The 16,121-nt window shown below is 35.5% G+C and overlaps 1 protein-coding gene across 1 annotated transcript in view; it reads left to right on the top strand.

The window, feature by feature from the left end:
• The window catches only part of LOC145672437 (uncharacterized), a 273,840-nt gene that overhangs the window by 170,414 nt on the left and 87,305 nt on the right, over positions 1-16,121 (top strand). Inside the window, exons 18-20 of the mRNA XM_081741594.1 lie at positions 1,911-2,093; positions 10,710-10,868; positions 13,886-14,011. Coding sequence (XP_081597720.1) covers positions 1,911-2,093; positions 10,710-10,868; positions 13,886-14,011 — 468 coding nt within the window. The remainder of the gene's footprint in view (positions 1-1,910; positions 2,094-10,709; positions 10,869-13,885; positions 14,012-16,121) is intronic.

The raw sequence follows: 16,121 nt of genomic DNA, 5'->3' as shown, positions 1-16,121 counted from the left end.
TGGTTGTAGGTTTAGTTTGTAGTATCCTAACTTAACAGCTTAAAGTGGAATCTGAATGATTTCTTTTTAGCGCAGTACAGTGCTTTCCTTTGTTCTCTCGAAAAATAAGTAACTATTTATATCGGACGTTAGAGGTTTCAAAGGGAAAAATATGTATTGAATCAAGGAATTAATACAAGATTAGCAAGATAAAGTTCCAGGAGTTTTGCTGGTACTGCGTAAGTGCTGATGAGTAGTCTAGAAATAAACAATCCTGATTATTTCGTAAGGTCTCTACTTCTGTACATACCTTAAAGAAAAACTTAATGCTTACCTTTTGTTCCAAAAAAGAATCCATAACAATGGTAACCAGAGTGTATTTGAGCTGGATCGCTAGTCACCTTTAGGGTAAAACTTTCTCACTAGATGGCAGAGCTCATTGCGACACATGCGATGTTGCCACATGAGTTACGGATAGAAAAGTGTTTAGACACGATCACATTTTATACATGATTTACAACAAAGAGAAATGAGAGTTTTAATTCCATTTTATTCAATACTGCCTGCTTTAAAATATGAATTAATTATATTCTTTGATCAAAAGTGACTTTTCAACTCATAAAATGTTATGCGTATCTCTCAAACTAGATGTGTTTACGGTGCAGATTAAGAGTGCGTATACTAACACAAAATCATTACATAAATTTCATCTTTTGGACAAAACAGACTCTAAGTACGCTCAAAAATTGTGTTTTATAAGCGTAGTTGCAATCCTTGGTGTAAAACTTATCTCTGTAAAACTGATCGGGCGCAGATGACCTCAGGATTCGTGAATATGGGGAAAAGGTTGTTTCCGACAATCGACGTTTAGAAGGGCACAGATGCTATATTTACCTAACCTTCACGTACTCTGTAGAAAGAAGAATATGATAGCATTAATACCACACGAGAAAATAATTTTGCCATTAGCAGTTACGTAGTAGAAGCATCAGCCCTGAAATTTTACTGTCAAACATTATAGACAGTTGGCTCAATAGTAGAGCGTTCACCTCTGTTGCATGGGATCCCTGGTTCGATCCCAGCTCGCTCCAAGTGAACTTTGTGGTGGACAAACACCGTGTGAGTGGGTTTTCTCGGTGTTCTTCCGTTTCCTCTTACTTTCTTCATTCACCATTTCATTCATTTCTTATCATCACCGTCTCCTTTAGCCTAGCCGGCATAATCGTGGGAAGTAAAACTGTAAGATTTCATTTCATTATACAGGGGGTCCGTAAGTAGGTATACACCCCTACATTAATCATATATAACATTATAGCTTATGGATTTATTTGCTTCGGCTATTCCGAGCTTAAAAGTAAAAATACATTAAGAACAAGTAATGAAGAAGCTAGGTCTACCTATTGGATAACAATAAGAAATGATACGAAATACATTGAGCAGATCAGTATTGGACTGTATACCTACTATGGACAGTGTTTGATTTCAAAAGATTTCCCTTCTGAGGGAATTCCAATATACAGGATGATAAAGTTGTAGTACTGTGAAAGTCTGGTAATGCACGTTGAGATGGCTTGGGTGGAATTTTGTACCTCCCAGGGAAATTTTTCTCCCTGCTGCCACTTCCTGAAATCATCCCTGCTTGAAGAAGTAAGGAGACACAATCAAAATTCAAGTAGATACTGCCTGCCTATCTTGTTGCCCTAAAGCTGTACCATTAAACTTGAACTTAAAATTATTATATTTTCAACGGAAATCAAACCAGATCTCTTGCATCAAACCCTAAAGCACTGACTATTTAGCAAGAAAAGGATTCTTCTGACCTGTATACACTGAAGAAAAGCAGTTTTAACTTTGGGCCAGCAAAGTAGCTGAATCTTAGTACTTTAAAATGCTTACCGTATTTGACTTACTACATTTTGTTCTTGTTTCAGATACTTACTGTTAAATTTCGCATTTATGCCCGAAGGAAGATTTCTCTTCTACTGGGAACTTGTGCGTTGTATTTGTGCAACCCTCTCAATAATGTTGTATTTAAGATACTATCACATGTTGGATGCAAGTATACCATTAAAAATATTCATGTTGATACTCGACATTTCGGCTTATATTGATATGTAAGTGTGTTAACTATCATATTTCATTGTATTTAGTTCATTGTGTCGGGTATTAAATCAAAATAAAAACCTCAAAGACGACATTTGTCAGCCATATTGCTAAGTAAGATCATTGTAAGACATCAAATATTCCAAATTAGCTTGTAACTTGTCTACTACAATAAGACTATATGCGAAGCTGATAGGGAAACATATATGGAAAGTATCCTAGTAATGCACATTCTGAATACTATGATCATTATTAATGAATGGTATAGACCAAGGATGTTATAAAATAGAGGATCTGCTCATACCTATCTTTATCATGTGAACTCAATGAAGCCGAAAAACAACCGAGCATCGTCAGAGCCGACATGTCTGATTGGCTACAACTCTCGCTTCCGCCATGATTGTTGGCTCGAAACATTGCGATCTTAGTGGCGCGGAGTAGGCAGAGTAGGTGTGGCGAAGCTGTGACGTGTGGCTTCACGATTTTGTTGTATGAGCAGATCCTCTATTTTATAACATCCTTGGTATAGACAGTGGAAGATATAGCTCGTGGTCGGGGGCCTAGCCCACTGGCGCAAATCCCGAGGGGGATGAGGGGGACATGTCCCCTCCAATCTTGGAACTGGAGGGGATTGTTTCCCTTAATAATCCGATTTGAAATGTGTTTTTTGGTGAGAAATGTGATGATTTGTGTCCGATTGCCATAAAAGAAAGTGAGATGAAATTGATGTCCCCCAGAATAAGCCTTAAATTTTCCCGCCTCCCAATATTGAAGACAACTCTGCTCCCCTGATCCTCCACAGCACTACTTTTAAACTTCATAAATATTTTGAACATCGCTAAGAAAAAAAAAAGTCTTACCCGTCCCCCCCAATATTGAAGACAGATTTGCGCCGCTGGCCTAGCCCTCCCAGTTTTTGAGTGATGAAAATAATTTAATCTACTATTTGCATATTTTTGAAAGTTTATAGTAAACTCATGATACATCTATTATAGTCTGCGTTCTGGATGCCCCTTTCCCCAGTTTTCACCTTCTAGATCCTAGACTGCTTTGATGTCTTAGGCTACCATTGACCTTAATACATTTATAATAGAAAGCAGAAAACAGTCGTTGAACCGAATTCAGGAGCTCCCCGCCGTGCAAAGCTCTGATACCGAGTCTATTTGTTAATTTATTTCCACGATACTTGCTCACCAAATTTCGTTCAGACGTGTTCAGTACAATTTTTGCCAATTTGGGGTGATGAGTCACTAAATCTAGTGGATTGGACTTTCAAGATAGCGACAAAAATAAGTTTTCTAATTAGCGACTTTTCTGGTGATTATTAAATAATGATTTGGCAAATTCTTTACAAATCTTGCTAGGTTTTGTGCTTCCAACAATTTGGGCTGTAAAGAAGCTTTGTTAATTCAAAGCAGTTATCTTTGTTTTCTGTTTGTTAATTTGAATCAGAACAAGCATCGACAAGTTCACCAAGTATGTGTGCAGGACCCCGGTTTATTTTCTCTTACCACTTGCCCTCTAATGAAGAACATTTGCAACTTTCAATACCCTTTAGTTTGCAAAGCTTCCGTTGAGACGCTCAAATCATTCAGCATTAGCAATTGGAAGCCGGTATAGAACCATGATTTCAATGAAATGAAATTAATCGTAAAACAGTGACGTAGCCAGGAGGTGTGAAGTTGAAAGCGGATTCTGCTTACCACTTTCATTTGGGTCAATCCATGCAAAGTGATCGAGAAAAAAGAAAAACTGCCGCTCGACCTTTTCAAAAAAAAAAAAAAAAAAATCTAATTTTCTAATGAATGTTTATCATATATCAGGGTAATTCAAAACCACAATTAATTATTTTTTTTTACAACATACCATGGCGACGCAACGGAGGTATCAGGGTACTTCATCTAAGGAATAAAGATCTCTATATGTGATGCCCGGCAACAGGCCAAGGACGGGCTTGGCTCGGCTCTGTTTGTATGTGGTATTTTATTTCCCAGTAACTACTGGCCAGATTTAAGTGAAATTTGGTGCCCAAGTATCCACTCGTCTAAGGAATAAAGATCATTAGACTTACATATCGTCGCTGTGCCTCGAAGAACCGCTTTGTGTTAAAACCACAACTTTTCAAAAGAAGCAAAAAACATTCCGAACTCTTTTTGCCAAATATACACGAAAACATTTGAAAAAATAATAAAATTGATTCTGTGTATATTATGCACTGGACACTGTTGTAGCTTGCTTCAACAATATTATAAAACTATCTTTGCGCTTACTTAGCACCTTTTGCTCCTTTATAGAGGATTTGTATACATTAATCAATACGTACGTGATGAGAACCGGAAGACTTTAAATTCAGTCAAATATCTTTCATTATTGTGGAGAAACAGTTGGATACTAACTTATGACATTATAAGGGACGCTGCCTGACAGCCTTCAGGTTTATTTGCACGACATAACTCATTTTCAACAAAAATGATACATAACGGTTCTTCGATTCACAGCGACGATATGATGTCTGGGTTCGATCAGCGACAGGCTCGACTCGGCTTGCCTTGTATGTTGTATTTTCTTTCTCGGTAACTACTGGCCGAATATCATCGAAATTTGGTGGCAGAGTAGCCTATCATCCAAAGAATAATATAGAATAAATATAGAATAAAGATCGCTATACTTGGTGGCCGACCCGGCCAAGGACAGGCTCGGCTCGGCTCTGTTTGTATATGGTACTTTATTTCTTAGTAACTACTGGCCGCATCTAAAGGAAAGGATATAGCCGGATAAGGCGGTGAAAAGTGCCCTTACACGGATTGAAGCGATATTTATACCAAAGGTACCTCATATCCTAAGATAACTTTGGCCAGAAAATCAACTTCAACTTCAACGAATCTCGAAGTTATTGTTGAAAATTCGAAAATCAAAAAGTGTCCATATCTCGGAAACGACTTAAGTTACAAGGGTAAAACAAAATATGAATATAGTTTGTTTTAAGAGACTTACCGGAAACAAGAAACAATGTATCTCGCTCTTTAAATTTCTAGTGAGAAGTGTGTCGAAAATATTCGAATTCAAATATTTTTGCTTTATGTTTGAGTGACCACCTTGTATTTTCCACCATAGAAGCATCACCAATCCACCTATAATATATCTTGACCATAGTTTGATACTCGCGGTGCAACTTCGTGTAAAACTCCTGGAATATATGCAACCCGGGGTAGTGCCGTAAATGTTTTGGCCAGCACGAATACTATCAGAATTCAAAGATGTTCGAGTTTGGATTTCTTACTCGTTATGAATGCCTTTACATGACAGTATAACCAGTGGTGCTATTCAGCCGGTTCGCACCGGTTCGCGAGAACCGGTTGTTAAAATATTTCGAGTTCGCAGAACTGTTGTTATATCGAGTCATTAACTCACACACACACACACACACAGACAGCTGGAAGGCAGAGTTTGTTGGATACAAATTTTTCCCAGTCCAAGACAATTCGCACCCTTGCTACAAAAGTGCCACAACTCAAAAATTGTCAATTTTAAGTCATGTACGTATATATTCGGATTAGTGAGTCTGCCGTCTATCCGGCAATATAAGAATCATGCCCCTAGATTTTCTAGAAACTGCACGAGAGCGCTAGTTTCGCTAGTGAATAAGATTAAAGTGAATGTATTACCAACACTTTCAAATGCGATTTACTCAAAACTAACCTTTCTTGAGTTGTGGCACTCTTGTAGTAAGGATGCAAATTGATCTATTTAAAGAACCTCGCTTAGCTCTGTACATGCCAGAAGATTAATGGGGGAGAAGTAAGTTTTATTTTATCTTTGCTTCTAGCTTAGAACAAGATATAAGCGTTTATCACTCAATGCCGTGCCGTAGGGAGGCGAGCGGGGCGACGACTCCGGGCGCAGAAAGAAAGGCGGTGCAAAATTCGGGAGGAAAGAAAAAGAGAGGAAAAATTAATTGGACTAATATTAGTATGTACTTAAATGCTCTTCCTGCTTTAGGAAATGGTCCTATAATGTTAGACATGTTAGGAAAATGCATGTGCACATATATAAAATGGAAGGAAAAAAGTAATAAAAAGTGCTCAAAATCAAGTAACGGTAGTTTCTTTTTGAAAATATTCTTACGCTTCGCGCCAACCATGGTGGCGCTTCGCCGCTGGTCGGTCGACCTCACTTATACAATAGGTACGGGGTCGTCGTCGTATACGGTACTCTCGCCCCGGATGCTGATTTTCCACGGCACAGCACCGTTATACCTTAATCTCAAATACTCACATGTCAAGAATGGGAAGTGGGATTATGAGTGAAGTGGCCAGTGTTATTTATTTATTTATTTATTTATTTATTTATTTGAAACTCATACATATCATTATCAACAACTGTCGATACATTGCTGGATGAAGGTCTTTCCAGTACTTTTTGACAATCATCTATCTTGGACAATTCGTCTCCATTATGTTCTCAGTGCTACATAATTTCGTGACATCACCTTGTATTAGGATGTTGTCTAGGCCTCTATTTGTCACTTGTGGTATCCAGTAAAAGCTTTGGTTTTGTCTATTTTGCATAGTTGTTTCCTAAATGAATTATATCTATCCATCTAGTATCTCTCTCTCTCTCTCTCTCTCTAGATAGATAGATATATACGAGACACACACACAGAGAGAGAGAGAGAGAGAGAGAGAACCGATTAAAATTAGAATAGCACCACTGAGTATAACTCTCGTAATTATATTTCTTCGAGAAACTGCGTAAGATCTTTAGTGCCGCTGATACTGTCACGTAACTACTGTTAAGTTTGTGTTGAAACTGCGCACTGGCAATTCGGATAGTGTTAGTGCCGAAAAGACAACAGCAAGTTTCGGATATGTCATGACATCCTTTGAAAAAAATAGTTTTACCCTATAAGCTCGAAGCTGTTAGATGCGAATATACTGAATAAACAGTCGCGGACAGCCGACCAGGAGTGGTCCTCCAGCTTGGGAGTTTGGGTAGGGCTAACAATCTCATCCTGTAACAAAAAAAAAAAAAAAAAAAAAAAAAAAAAAAAAAAAAAAAACACTTGTTCAGAAATATTCACAAAAGCCTCGGACAAGGACTGATGACTTGGCACGACCTCAGCAAAAGAAAATGGACATGAGGTTTGGAACATGAAATATTAGAAGGCTTTATAAGACAGGCACCTTAAAATCCGTAACGAGTGATCTGGAGAAATACAGGATCGACCTAGTAAGAGTTCAGGAAGTTAGGTGGGAAGGAAATGGATCTGCGAATGCCGGAAATTTTATGTTTTTTTGCGGGGAAGGAAACAAAAACCACCAGTTAGGAACAGGGTTTTTCGTTCACAAACGAATGTTACCAGCAATTAAACGGGTTGAATTTGTTACTGACAGACTTTCTTTTATTACTCTTAACCATGTCGGTCCCGGCGTCTTGCACAAGGTACATAAAATATTAAGACATTTTTGTTACTTTACAATTTTAAAATCAGACTGGCAACATTAAAAACTGTACAAGTGATTATTATTCATCTATGATCATCCCCTGTAAACAGTTTTCAATGTTGCCAGTCTTAATTTAAAGTTGTAAAGAAATAAAAAAATGTCGTCATATTTTATGTCCCCTGTGGGAGACTCCGGGACCGACATGGTTAAGGGACGGTGGTGTGATGTTATTGTTTTAAATGTACATACCCCAACTGAAGATAAGGATGACGATATAAAAGACAGTTTTTTACGAAGAAGTGGAACGGATATTTGACCAACCCCCGCGATACCATGTGAAAATTCTATTAGGGGATTTCAATGCTAAGGTAGGACGAGAGGATATTTTCAAACCGATTATAGGGAACGAAAGTCTGCATAAGGAAAGTAATGACAACGGTGTTAGACTCGTGAACTTTGAACATCCAAAAACCTAATCGTGAAGAGTACAAAATTCCCACATCGTGACATTCATAAATACACTTGGACATCACCAGACGGCTTCATCGAACGACGGAAAAGCACATAATCAAATTGATCACGTTTTAGTAGATAGAAGAAGGCAGTCTAGCATAATTGATGTCCGGTCGTTTAGAGGGGCTGATTGTGACACTGATCACTATCTGGTAGCAGCGATAATACGAGAGAGATTATCGTTGAATAAAGGTGATATTCATTGTCCAAAAAGAATTCAATTTAAAGAAATTAGAAGAGAGCCAGTTAAGAGAGGAATACCAGATTGAAGTTTCGAATAGGTTCTCGGCTTTAGAAGATTCGGAGTGCACTAGTGTTGAGGATACCTGGATTGAAATTAGAGATAGCATTAAAATTTCAGCAAAAGAAAAATTGGGACACGCAGAAATACGTAGGAACAAACCATGGTTCGACCAGGAATGCATTAAACTAACAGAGAAAAGAAAACAAGCAAAATTACGCTGGCTACAAAATCCGAATGAAATAACTACACAAAATTTCGCAGATATCAGGCGGGAAACTTCCAAAACTTTTAGAACAAAGAAACGCGATTTTTTTTAAAAGCTAAAATTAAGGAACTTTAAGATAATAGTAAAAATAAAAACATCAGGGACATGTATAAGGGGATAAGCGAATTTAAGAAAGGCTATCAACCTCGTGCTTATATATTAAAGAAGTCTGACGGTACAGTACTCACTGATACGGATACCATCTTAAATAGATGGAAAGATTTCTTTGACGATTTGCTTAACACGCAACCAAAAACTAATGTGCGTGGAAAAAAGGAGATACACACCGCAGAACCGTATATTCCAGAACCCAACCGAATAGAAGTAGAAACCGCTATAAAGAAATTAAAGAAACACAAATCTCCGGGTGTAGATGAAATTCCGGCTGAGTTAATTTTAGCTGGAGGTGAAAAATTGTGGAGCAAGATACACAAACTCATTCTTCTTATCTGGAACAAGGAAGAATTGCCACACGAGTGAATGAATCAATCATTGTTCCAATTCACAAGAAAGACGACAAAACTGACTGTAATAATAATAATTATCAAGGCATTTCTCTTCTGTCAACATCCTATAAAATCCTTTCAAATATTCTATTAGCAAGAGTGCCCCCCATACGCAGATGAAATTATTGGAGATTATCAATGCGGATTAAGACAAAATCGATCAACTATCGGTAATTGTACCAAATGTGGCAACACTGTACGGGAAGAAAATCTGAAAGGGATCACTTTTTGGTAATTTTCTTTCTCTGGCAGATTTTTTTTTTTTTTACAAATATTAATTAAAATAAAAATAAACATGTTTAAAACAAGCCTTAAAAATACACGTGTTGAAAACAAAATGTTTAAAACGTAGATAAAATTTGTTTTAAACAAAATCAATTGTTTAAAACAAGTTTTAATCATTTGTTTTAAACATTTTGTTTTAAACAAAACAACCCTGTTACATAGTACTATGACTTGAAATTGATCACAGAGTTGCTATATATATAACAGTGATTTAATTAATAACAGAGAGGCAAGTTGGTTCAGTGGTAGAGAACTTGGGATCCCTGGTTGGTGTGTGGTATCCCTGGTGGACAGCATCATATCCATGGCTTTTCTCGTTGTACTCCCGTTTCCTTCGACATTTTCATTTCACCGATTCCATCATCATTCACTTGCCTTAATTATCGTTTCCTTTAGCCTAAAAGGTATAATTGTGAGATGTTGAACTGAAAGATTTCATTTCATTTAATTAATACGACACAGTTACTTCACGATAGAGGTCTGCACGAACCCGCGGGCCGAATTCGGGCCTACGAAGCATATATCACTTCGGGGCCGGGCCGGACTCGGGCCGTAAATTTTAAAATATACACCCATATTTCTTGGGCCTTTTCGGGCCTAACTAACTAACTAACTCTATGGCCTGTGGAACCCGGAGGTTCAATGCCGCGTTCAGAGAAGCTCTCCACTGACTTCTATCCTTAGCCAAGTGGATCCAGTTTCTACTTTGTATTCCTATCTCTGCGAGATCCATCTTAATATTGTCCTCCCATCTGCGCCTAGGTCTTCCTAATGGTCGTTTTCCGATTGGTTTTCCAGTCAAGACTTTGAAAGCGTCTTTTTTTTCTTGCATTCTAGCTACATGACCTGCCCACCTAAGCCTCCTAGACTTGACGACCCTAACAGTGTTGGGTAAACCGTATAAATTATGTAGTTCCTCGTAATGAAGTTTCGCTATTCCCCATTCCCGTTCCTTTTGGGTACGAATATTTGTCTAAGGATCTTGTTCTCGAATACTTTCAGTGTATGTTCTTCCCTCAGAGTAAGCGACCATGTTTCGCAACCATACAGAACAACAAGCATGATTATCGTTTTGTATATTTAAGTTTCAAATTTCTAGACAGAATTCGCGACGAGAAGAGATTTTAAAGCGAATAGTAACACGAATTCCGTGCTTTTAGTCGACATTTAATTTCTTCGTGAATATGATTTTCGTCTGTTAATATTGATCCTAGATATTTTATAAATATTTTAAAATTATATGCTAATAGTAATATCTGTAATTAGAAATATGAAAATACTCTGGTAATTTGTTATAATCAACAGTTGCGTTGTTGACGACCATTAGGAAGTGTCTATATATTGTGTAAAGTCTTTGGTTTTCATTTCAGGTATATTCGATTACATGTTGCGTATTACAATAAGAAGAACATTCTTGTAACCCATCCGTTACACACCTCATGGCATTATTTAACCCATTCATTTCCTCTTGATTTAGTGGCGAATTCCCCGATATGGATTTTTACTTTAAATTCAAAGGAATATTTTAAGTAAGTGAACTTCAGGTGTTTCTCTTTTATTTCCATTATTTTTAAGAACTTTTATTCTTTTATTGTAGTTCGGTTCAATTTTTATTCTCTGGTTCTAGCTGATATGAGTTTGCTCCTAGCTTTTATTGATTCATATATTACTTCATACATTAGGGAAATATAATCTAGGATATTCAATATTATTTCCTTTCTTTCTTTTTTTCTTTACGTGTTAGAAAAGTTTATTTATTCATCTTTTACTTTACACATTAGAGAAATGTAACATACAATGTTGAATATTATTTCCTTTCTTTTGAAAATGGTCATTAATTCATCTTTTATTACATACGTTAGGGAATTGTAACGTACGATGATGAATATTTTTTCTCTTCCTTTTTTCATGCATTAGGAGAGAGAAATAACGTAAGTCCATTGCACTTACATGCTTTAATAAATGTTAATTTATGCTCATAAATTACGTAAAACATCATTTCGTTTTCTGTTTATTATTATTATTATTATTATTATTATTATTATTATTATTATTATACATTTCGTATGTTTAAACAAGTAGAATTTTAATTAAGAATGATTTTAACTTATAGTGTACTGTGGGAAAGGCACAGGCGTTCGCTAGGATCGTTACAATATCGAATTCAGTGAAATGCACTACAAACCTAACCACAAGTCTCAGGAATGCTGAACAGATATTGTTGTCTAATGTTCGTTTCAATGCACGCATATATACCCAATACTCGCCCTCAATCCAAGGTGGAGACTAACGATGATTTGCAGTATTAAATTCTTCTAACATATCTCCCAGTGATTACAACATTCTTTGGCACCTCAACCACTTCTTAGTAGGATAGTTTTACCCAGAGACCACTGATTAACCTGGTATTGTATTTTCTAATTTTTTACCTTTGGAATTGACAAACAGGTTGGACATTTCAGTCGCACCAATCCAATATTGACAACGTATCTTCGAGAGCTCCCTCGTGGCTAAGCGGTTAGCGTACGTGCCTTTGGCGTGGGAGACCCGGGTTCGTTTCCCGGCGGGAGCTCATGTGGTTCGGATTCCACGTTAATCAGTAGGTCCACGTCTCATATAGCCTCGCTGCTGAAAGGGACGCTAAACTAAAATCAACGCTCAACTCAACGTATTTTCGATATTTTAATAACATTCAGGGGAATCAAATCCAAGACCAATGCACTTGAACCACTTGACCATTTGTTTTTAAAAAGGTTCGAGATTGTTAGGAAAATTGCGATTAAGTGTAACGTTTAAAGATATTTTTAAAAAAAGGTACAGACCAACGCACTAAACATTCTCGAATTTCGAATTTCTTAAACTGAATCATGCTAGGTTGCAGCTATTTATGAAACATTTATTTGAGAAATACGAATAAAGTAATGTGTTTTGGAAACCTTTATTCGAAAAAAACTTTACACCTAAAAGTAAAGCAACCATTGAGCATATTTTCGCTAGAAATAACTTATGTCATATATTAGAATTATTAAAAAATAATTATTCGTGAACTACGAATAAAAGTGTATGACTAATTTCTAAGAAAATCGTCTAAAATGTCACCCTGAAGAATAAACTACCCCTTGTGGATCTTTTCAGGATAAACGAGTTATGCTATGTTGTTAGTGTTTCGTAAAACATTTATTTTTTATGAAATATGAACAAAATTACCTGAGTTGTTCTTGAGAAAATTGCAGGGTCAAACTTACTACCAAAAGTAATATATCCTTTCTGAAATTTCAGATCGAAAGAATTATACTGTATCGTTAGGTTATTTATGTAATATTTATTTATGGAATACGAACTACTTCTCCTGAGTTGTTTTTGTGAAGGTCATCTAGAAAAACTCACCTCCTAAAATAAAGTACTACATCTGTAATTTTTAAGAATAAATTACTTATATCATCTGTATTTCTGAAACATTTATGTATGAAATATGGACCAAATAGCTCGAGTCGTTTCTAAGCAAATTATCGTGAAAAATTTCACCTTCATAGTAAACCACCTCTTGTGGCTTTTTTCGAGACAAGCGATATTGTAAGGTTTCTATAGAAATGTTTATTAATTTAATATGAACACATTCGTTTCAGTTATTTCTGAGAAAATTGTCAAAAAAATTTCACCCCTTGAGAAAACCACTCCTGGATACCATATTGTTAGGTTGCATTTCTCTTCGGGATAGGTACCAATATGCTTTTCAGGAAATCACTTGGTATTTTTCCTGAGATGTACATTTCATTAATAAGATTAAATAGTTTATTCTTTGTTGCTATTCTGAGATTCTTAATCACTTCCGTTGATATTCGTCTATTCCTGGGGCTTTACCATGTTACATTTTCTCCAAACCATTGTCAAATTCGCACTGCAAATTTGATGGTCCTAATTCATTTTCATCGACGTCTTCTTCCTTCTCTACCTCTTCTTCAATCAGTCTATCTCCTTTGTAGACTTCTTCAATGTATTCCTTCCATCTTCTTGTTATCTGCTCCTCTTCTATTAGCGTTTTGCTAATAGCGATTCCATGTATGATCATCCTCTGTAAACAGTTTTCAATGTTGCCAGTCTGATTTTAAAGTTGTAAAGAAATAACAATGTCGTCATATGTTATGTTCCCTGTGGGTGACGCCGGGACTGACATGGTTAAGTATAAAATACTTATTCAGGTGGTAATTTTCAAGGAATTAACTCTGACATATCAAGCATATAAACTACTTATGTCAAGAACTTACTTATGATTAAACGACTACTGTTTGCGCCTCCTGTATAGGAGATCCAAGTTCGATTCTCAAAAGGATATATAGCTGGAATCCCATGTTATGCTCGTGTGAACGCCTCATAGAGTCTCAGTGTCTTTTTTTAAAAAAAAAATAAATAAAATTGATAAATAAAACTACTTCCTTCAATTAATAAATGGAATTTCTACAACATAAATATATAATTGGCATCCTATTTTACTTATTTGAGAAGAATTTTCACATCATAAATATGAAATTTATTTATTTATTTGCAGAATACGTACAGCTACTGTGCTAAGAGGATATTTGGCTTTTATTAGAATACTGCAGATGTACAGAATTAATGGATTCGCTAACGTTCTGATGAAAAAAGTTACGAAATTTCGATTTCCAGTTATCAGGTCAGCTTCTAAGAATATTTCAAAATATTTTATTTTCTTTGGAAAGAGTCGTGTTTAATTATGTTTCTGAGTTTCTCGTTGATTCTTTATTACGTCTAATCTCCATACTTTATCTAGGATATACAAAAGAAACTGACATACTAAATAAATGACCGTTTTATTTGTCTTCAGGGTGGGCGGAAAGTAACTCTCTATTTTTAATATTTTATCTCGTAAAATATTGTAGTGATAAACTCAATTTTTGCACACATGTAGTTTATTATATACCATTATCTTTTCAAGAGTTATAACTCACTGTGTGCTCCAGTAGTTTCTAGACACTGTCTCAAACGAGCAGGTATCTTTGCTACGATTTTTCTCAAGACCTCAGCAGGAACACCATTTATTCAATGAAATTTCTTTATTTCATTGAATTATTCCTGCATCATTCATCAAATACAACTTACGTTTCCTTAACTTTTATTCTTCCTGTCATATCTTAAATCCCATTCTTCAGTGTAATATATTGTTCTCAATCATCCTCTTTTTTCATCTATTTTCATCTTTTTTTTTTCATACATTCCTGAGTATAATATACGCTTCTTAAACATTTTGTCCCTTCAATGATATCTTTTCCTATATTCACCGTAACATATGCGTCTGAAACATCTCCTCTCCTCTTCTATCGTATCCTTTTTCATATTCATCAGTATAATCCTTCTCAATCATCCGATTTTCTCCCCAATCATGTCTTTCCTCACATTCTTTAACACACATCCTCTTCTTTTCTCTTCCATATCCTTTTTAATACTCCTCAGCATAATATAGGCTTTCAAACATCCTATTTCTCTTCTCTTATATCTCTTTTAATATTCTTCAGTATAGTATATGTTTACAAACATCCTCTTTTATCTTCTGTCATAACTGTTTTAATATTCTTTAGTAGTACATGTTTTCCAAATCCTCTTCTCTTTTTTTTTTATCTCTTCTAATATTCTTCAGAGTAGTATACGTTTTCAAACAAAACATCCTCTGACTCTTCCGTATAACTTTTTTAATATTCTTCAGTGCAGTATACATTTTCAAACATTTTTTATCTTCTGTCATATCTCTTTTAATATTCTTTAGTGTAGTATATGTTTTTAAACATCCTCTTTTCTCTTCCGTCATATCTCTTTTAATATTCCGTGTGCGTGGGTTTTCTCGGGGTTCTCCCGTTTCCTCCCACTTTCTTCATTCCACCATTTCATTCATCTTTCATCATCACCGTCTCCTTTAGCCTAACCGGCCTAACCGTGGGACGTAAAACTCAGAGATTTCATTTCATTTTCTTTTAATATTGTTCGGTGTAGTTTTCAAACATCTTTTTTCTCTTCTTTTATATTTTTAAACATCCTCTCTTCTCTTCTGGTATATCTCATGTAATATTCTTCGGTGTAGTGTATGATATCAAACATCTTCTTTTCCATTCTGTCATATCTCTTTTAATATTCTTCGGTGTAGTATATGTTTACAAACATAATCTTTTCTCTTCCGTAATATCTCTTTTAATGTTCTTCAGTGTAGTATAAATTTTCAAACGTCCTCTTTTCTCTTCCGTCATATCTCTTTGAATACTCTTCAGTGTAGTATACATTTTCAAATATCCTCTACTCTCTCATGTCATGTCTCTTTTAATATTCTTTAGTGTAGTATATGTTTTCAAACATAATCTTTTCCCTTCCGTAATATCTCTTTTCATATTCTTCAATGTAGTATACGTTTTCAAACTTCTTTTTTTTCTCTTCCCTTATATCTCTTTTAATATTCCTCAGTGTAATATAGGTTTTCAAACATCCTTTTCTCTCTTCTGTCACGTCTCTTTTAATATTCTTTAGTGTAGTATATGTTTACAAACATAATCTTTTCCCTTCCGTAATATCTCTTTTAATATTCTTTAGTGTAGTATATGTTTCTAAACGTCCACTTTTCTCTTCCGTCACATATATTTTAATATTCTTCGGTGTTCTGTGTGTTATTAAAAATTCTCTTTTCCATTCTTTCATATCTCTTTTAATATTCTTTAGTGTTGCATACATTTTCAAACACGCTTTATTCTCTTCTGTCATATCTCCTTTAATATTTTAGTGTA

Source organism: Thermobia domestica, chromosome 16 (genome assembly GCF_964235325.1).
Source record: "Thermobia domestica chromosome 16, izTheDome1.hap1.1, whole genome shotgun sequence".
Classification (NCBI taxonomy): Eukaryota; Metazoa; Arthropoda; class Insecta; order Zygentoma; family Lepismatidae; genus Thermobia; species Thermobia domestica.
This window is presented reverse-complemented; position numbering and strand designations above follow the sequence as displayed.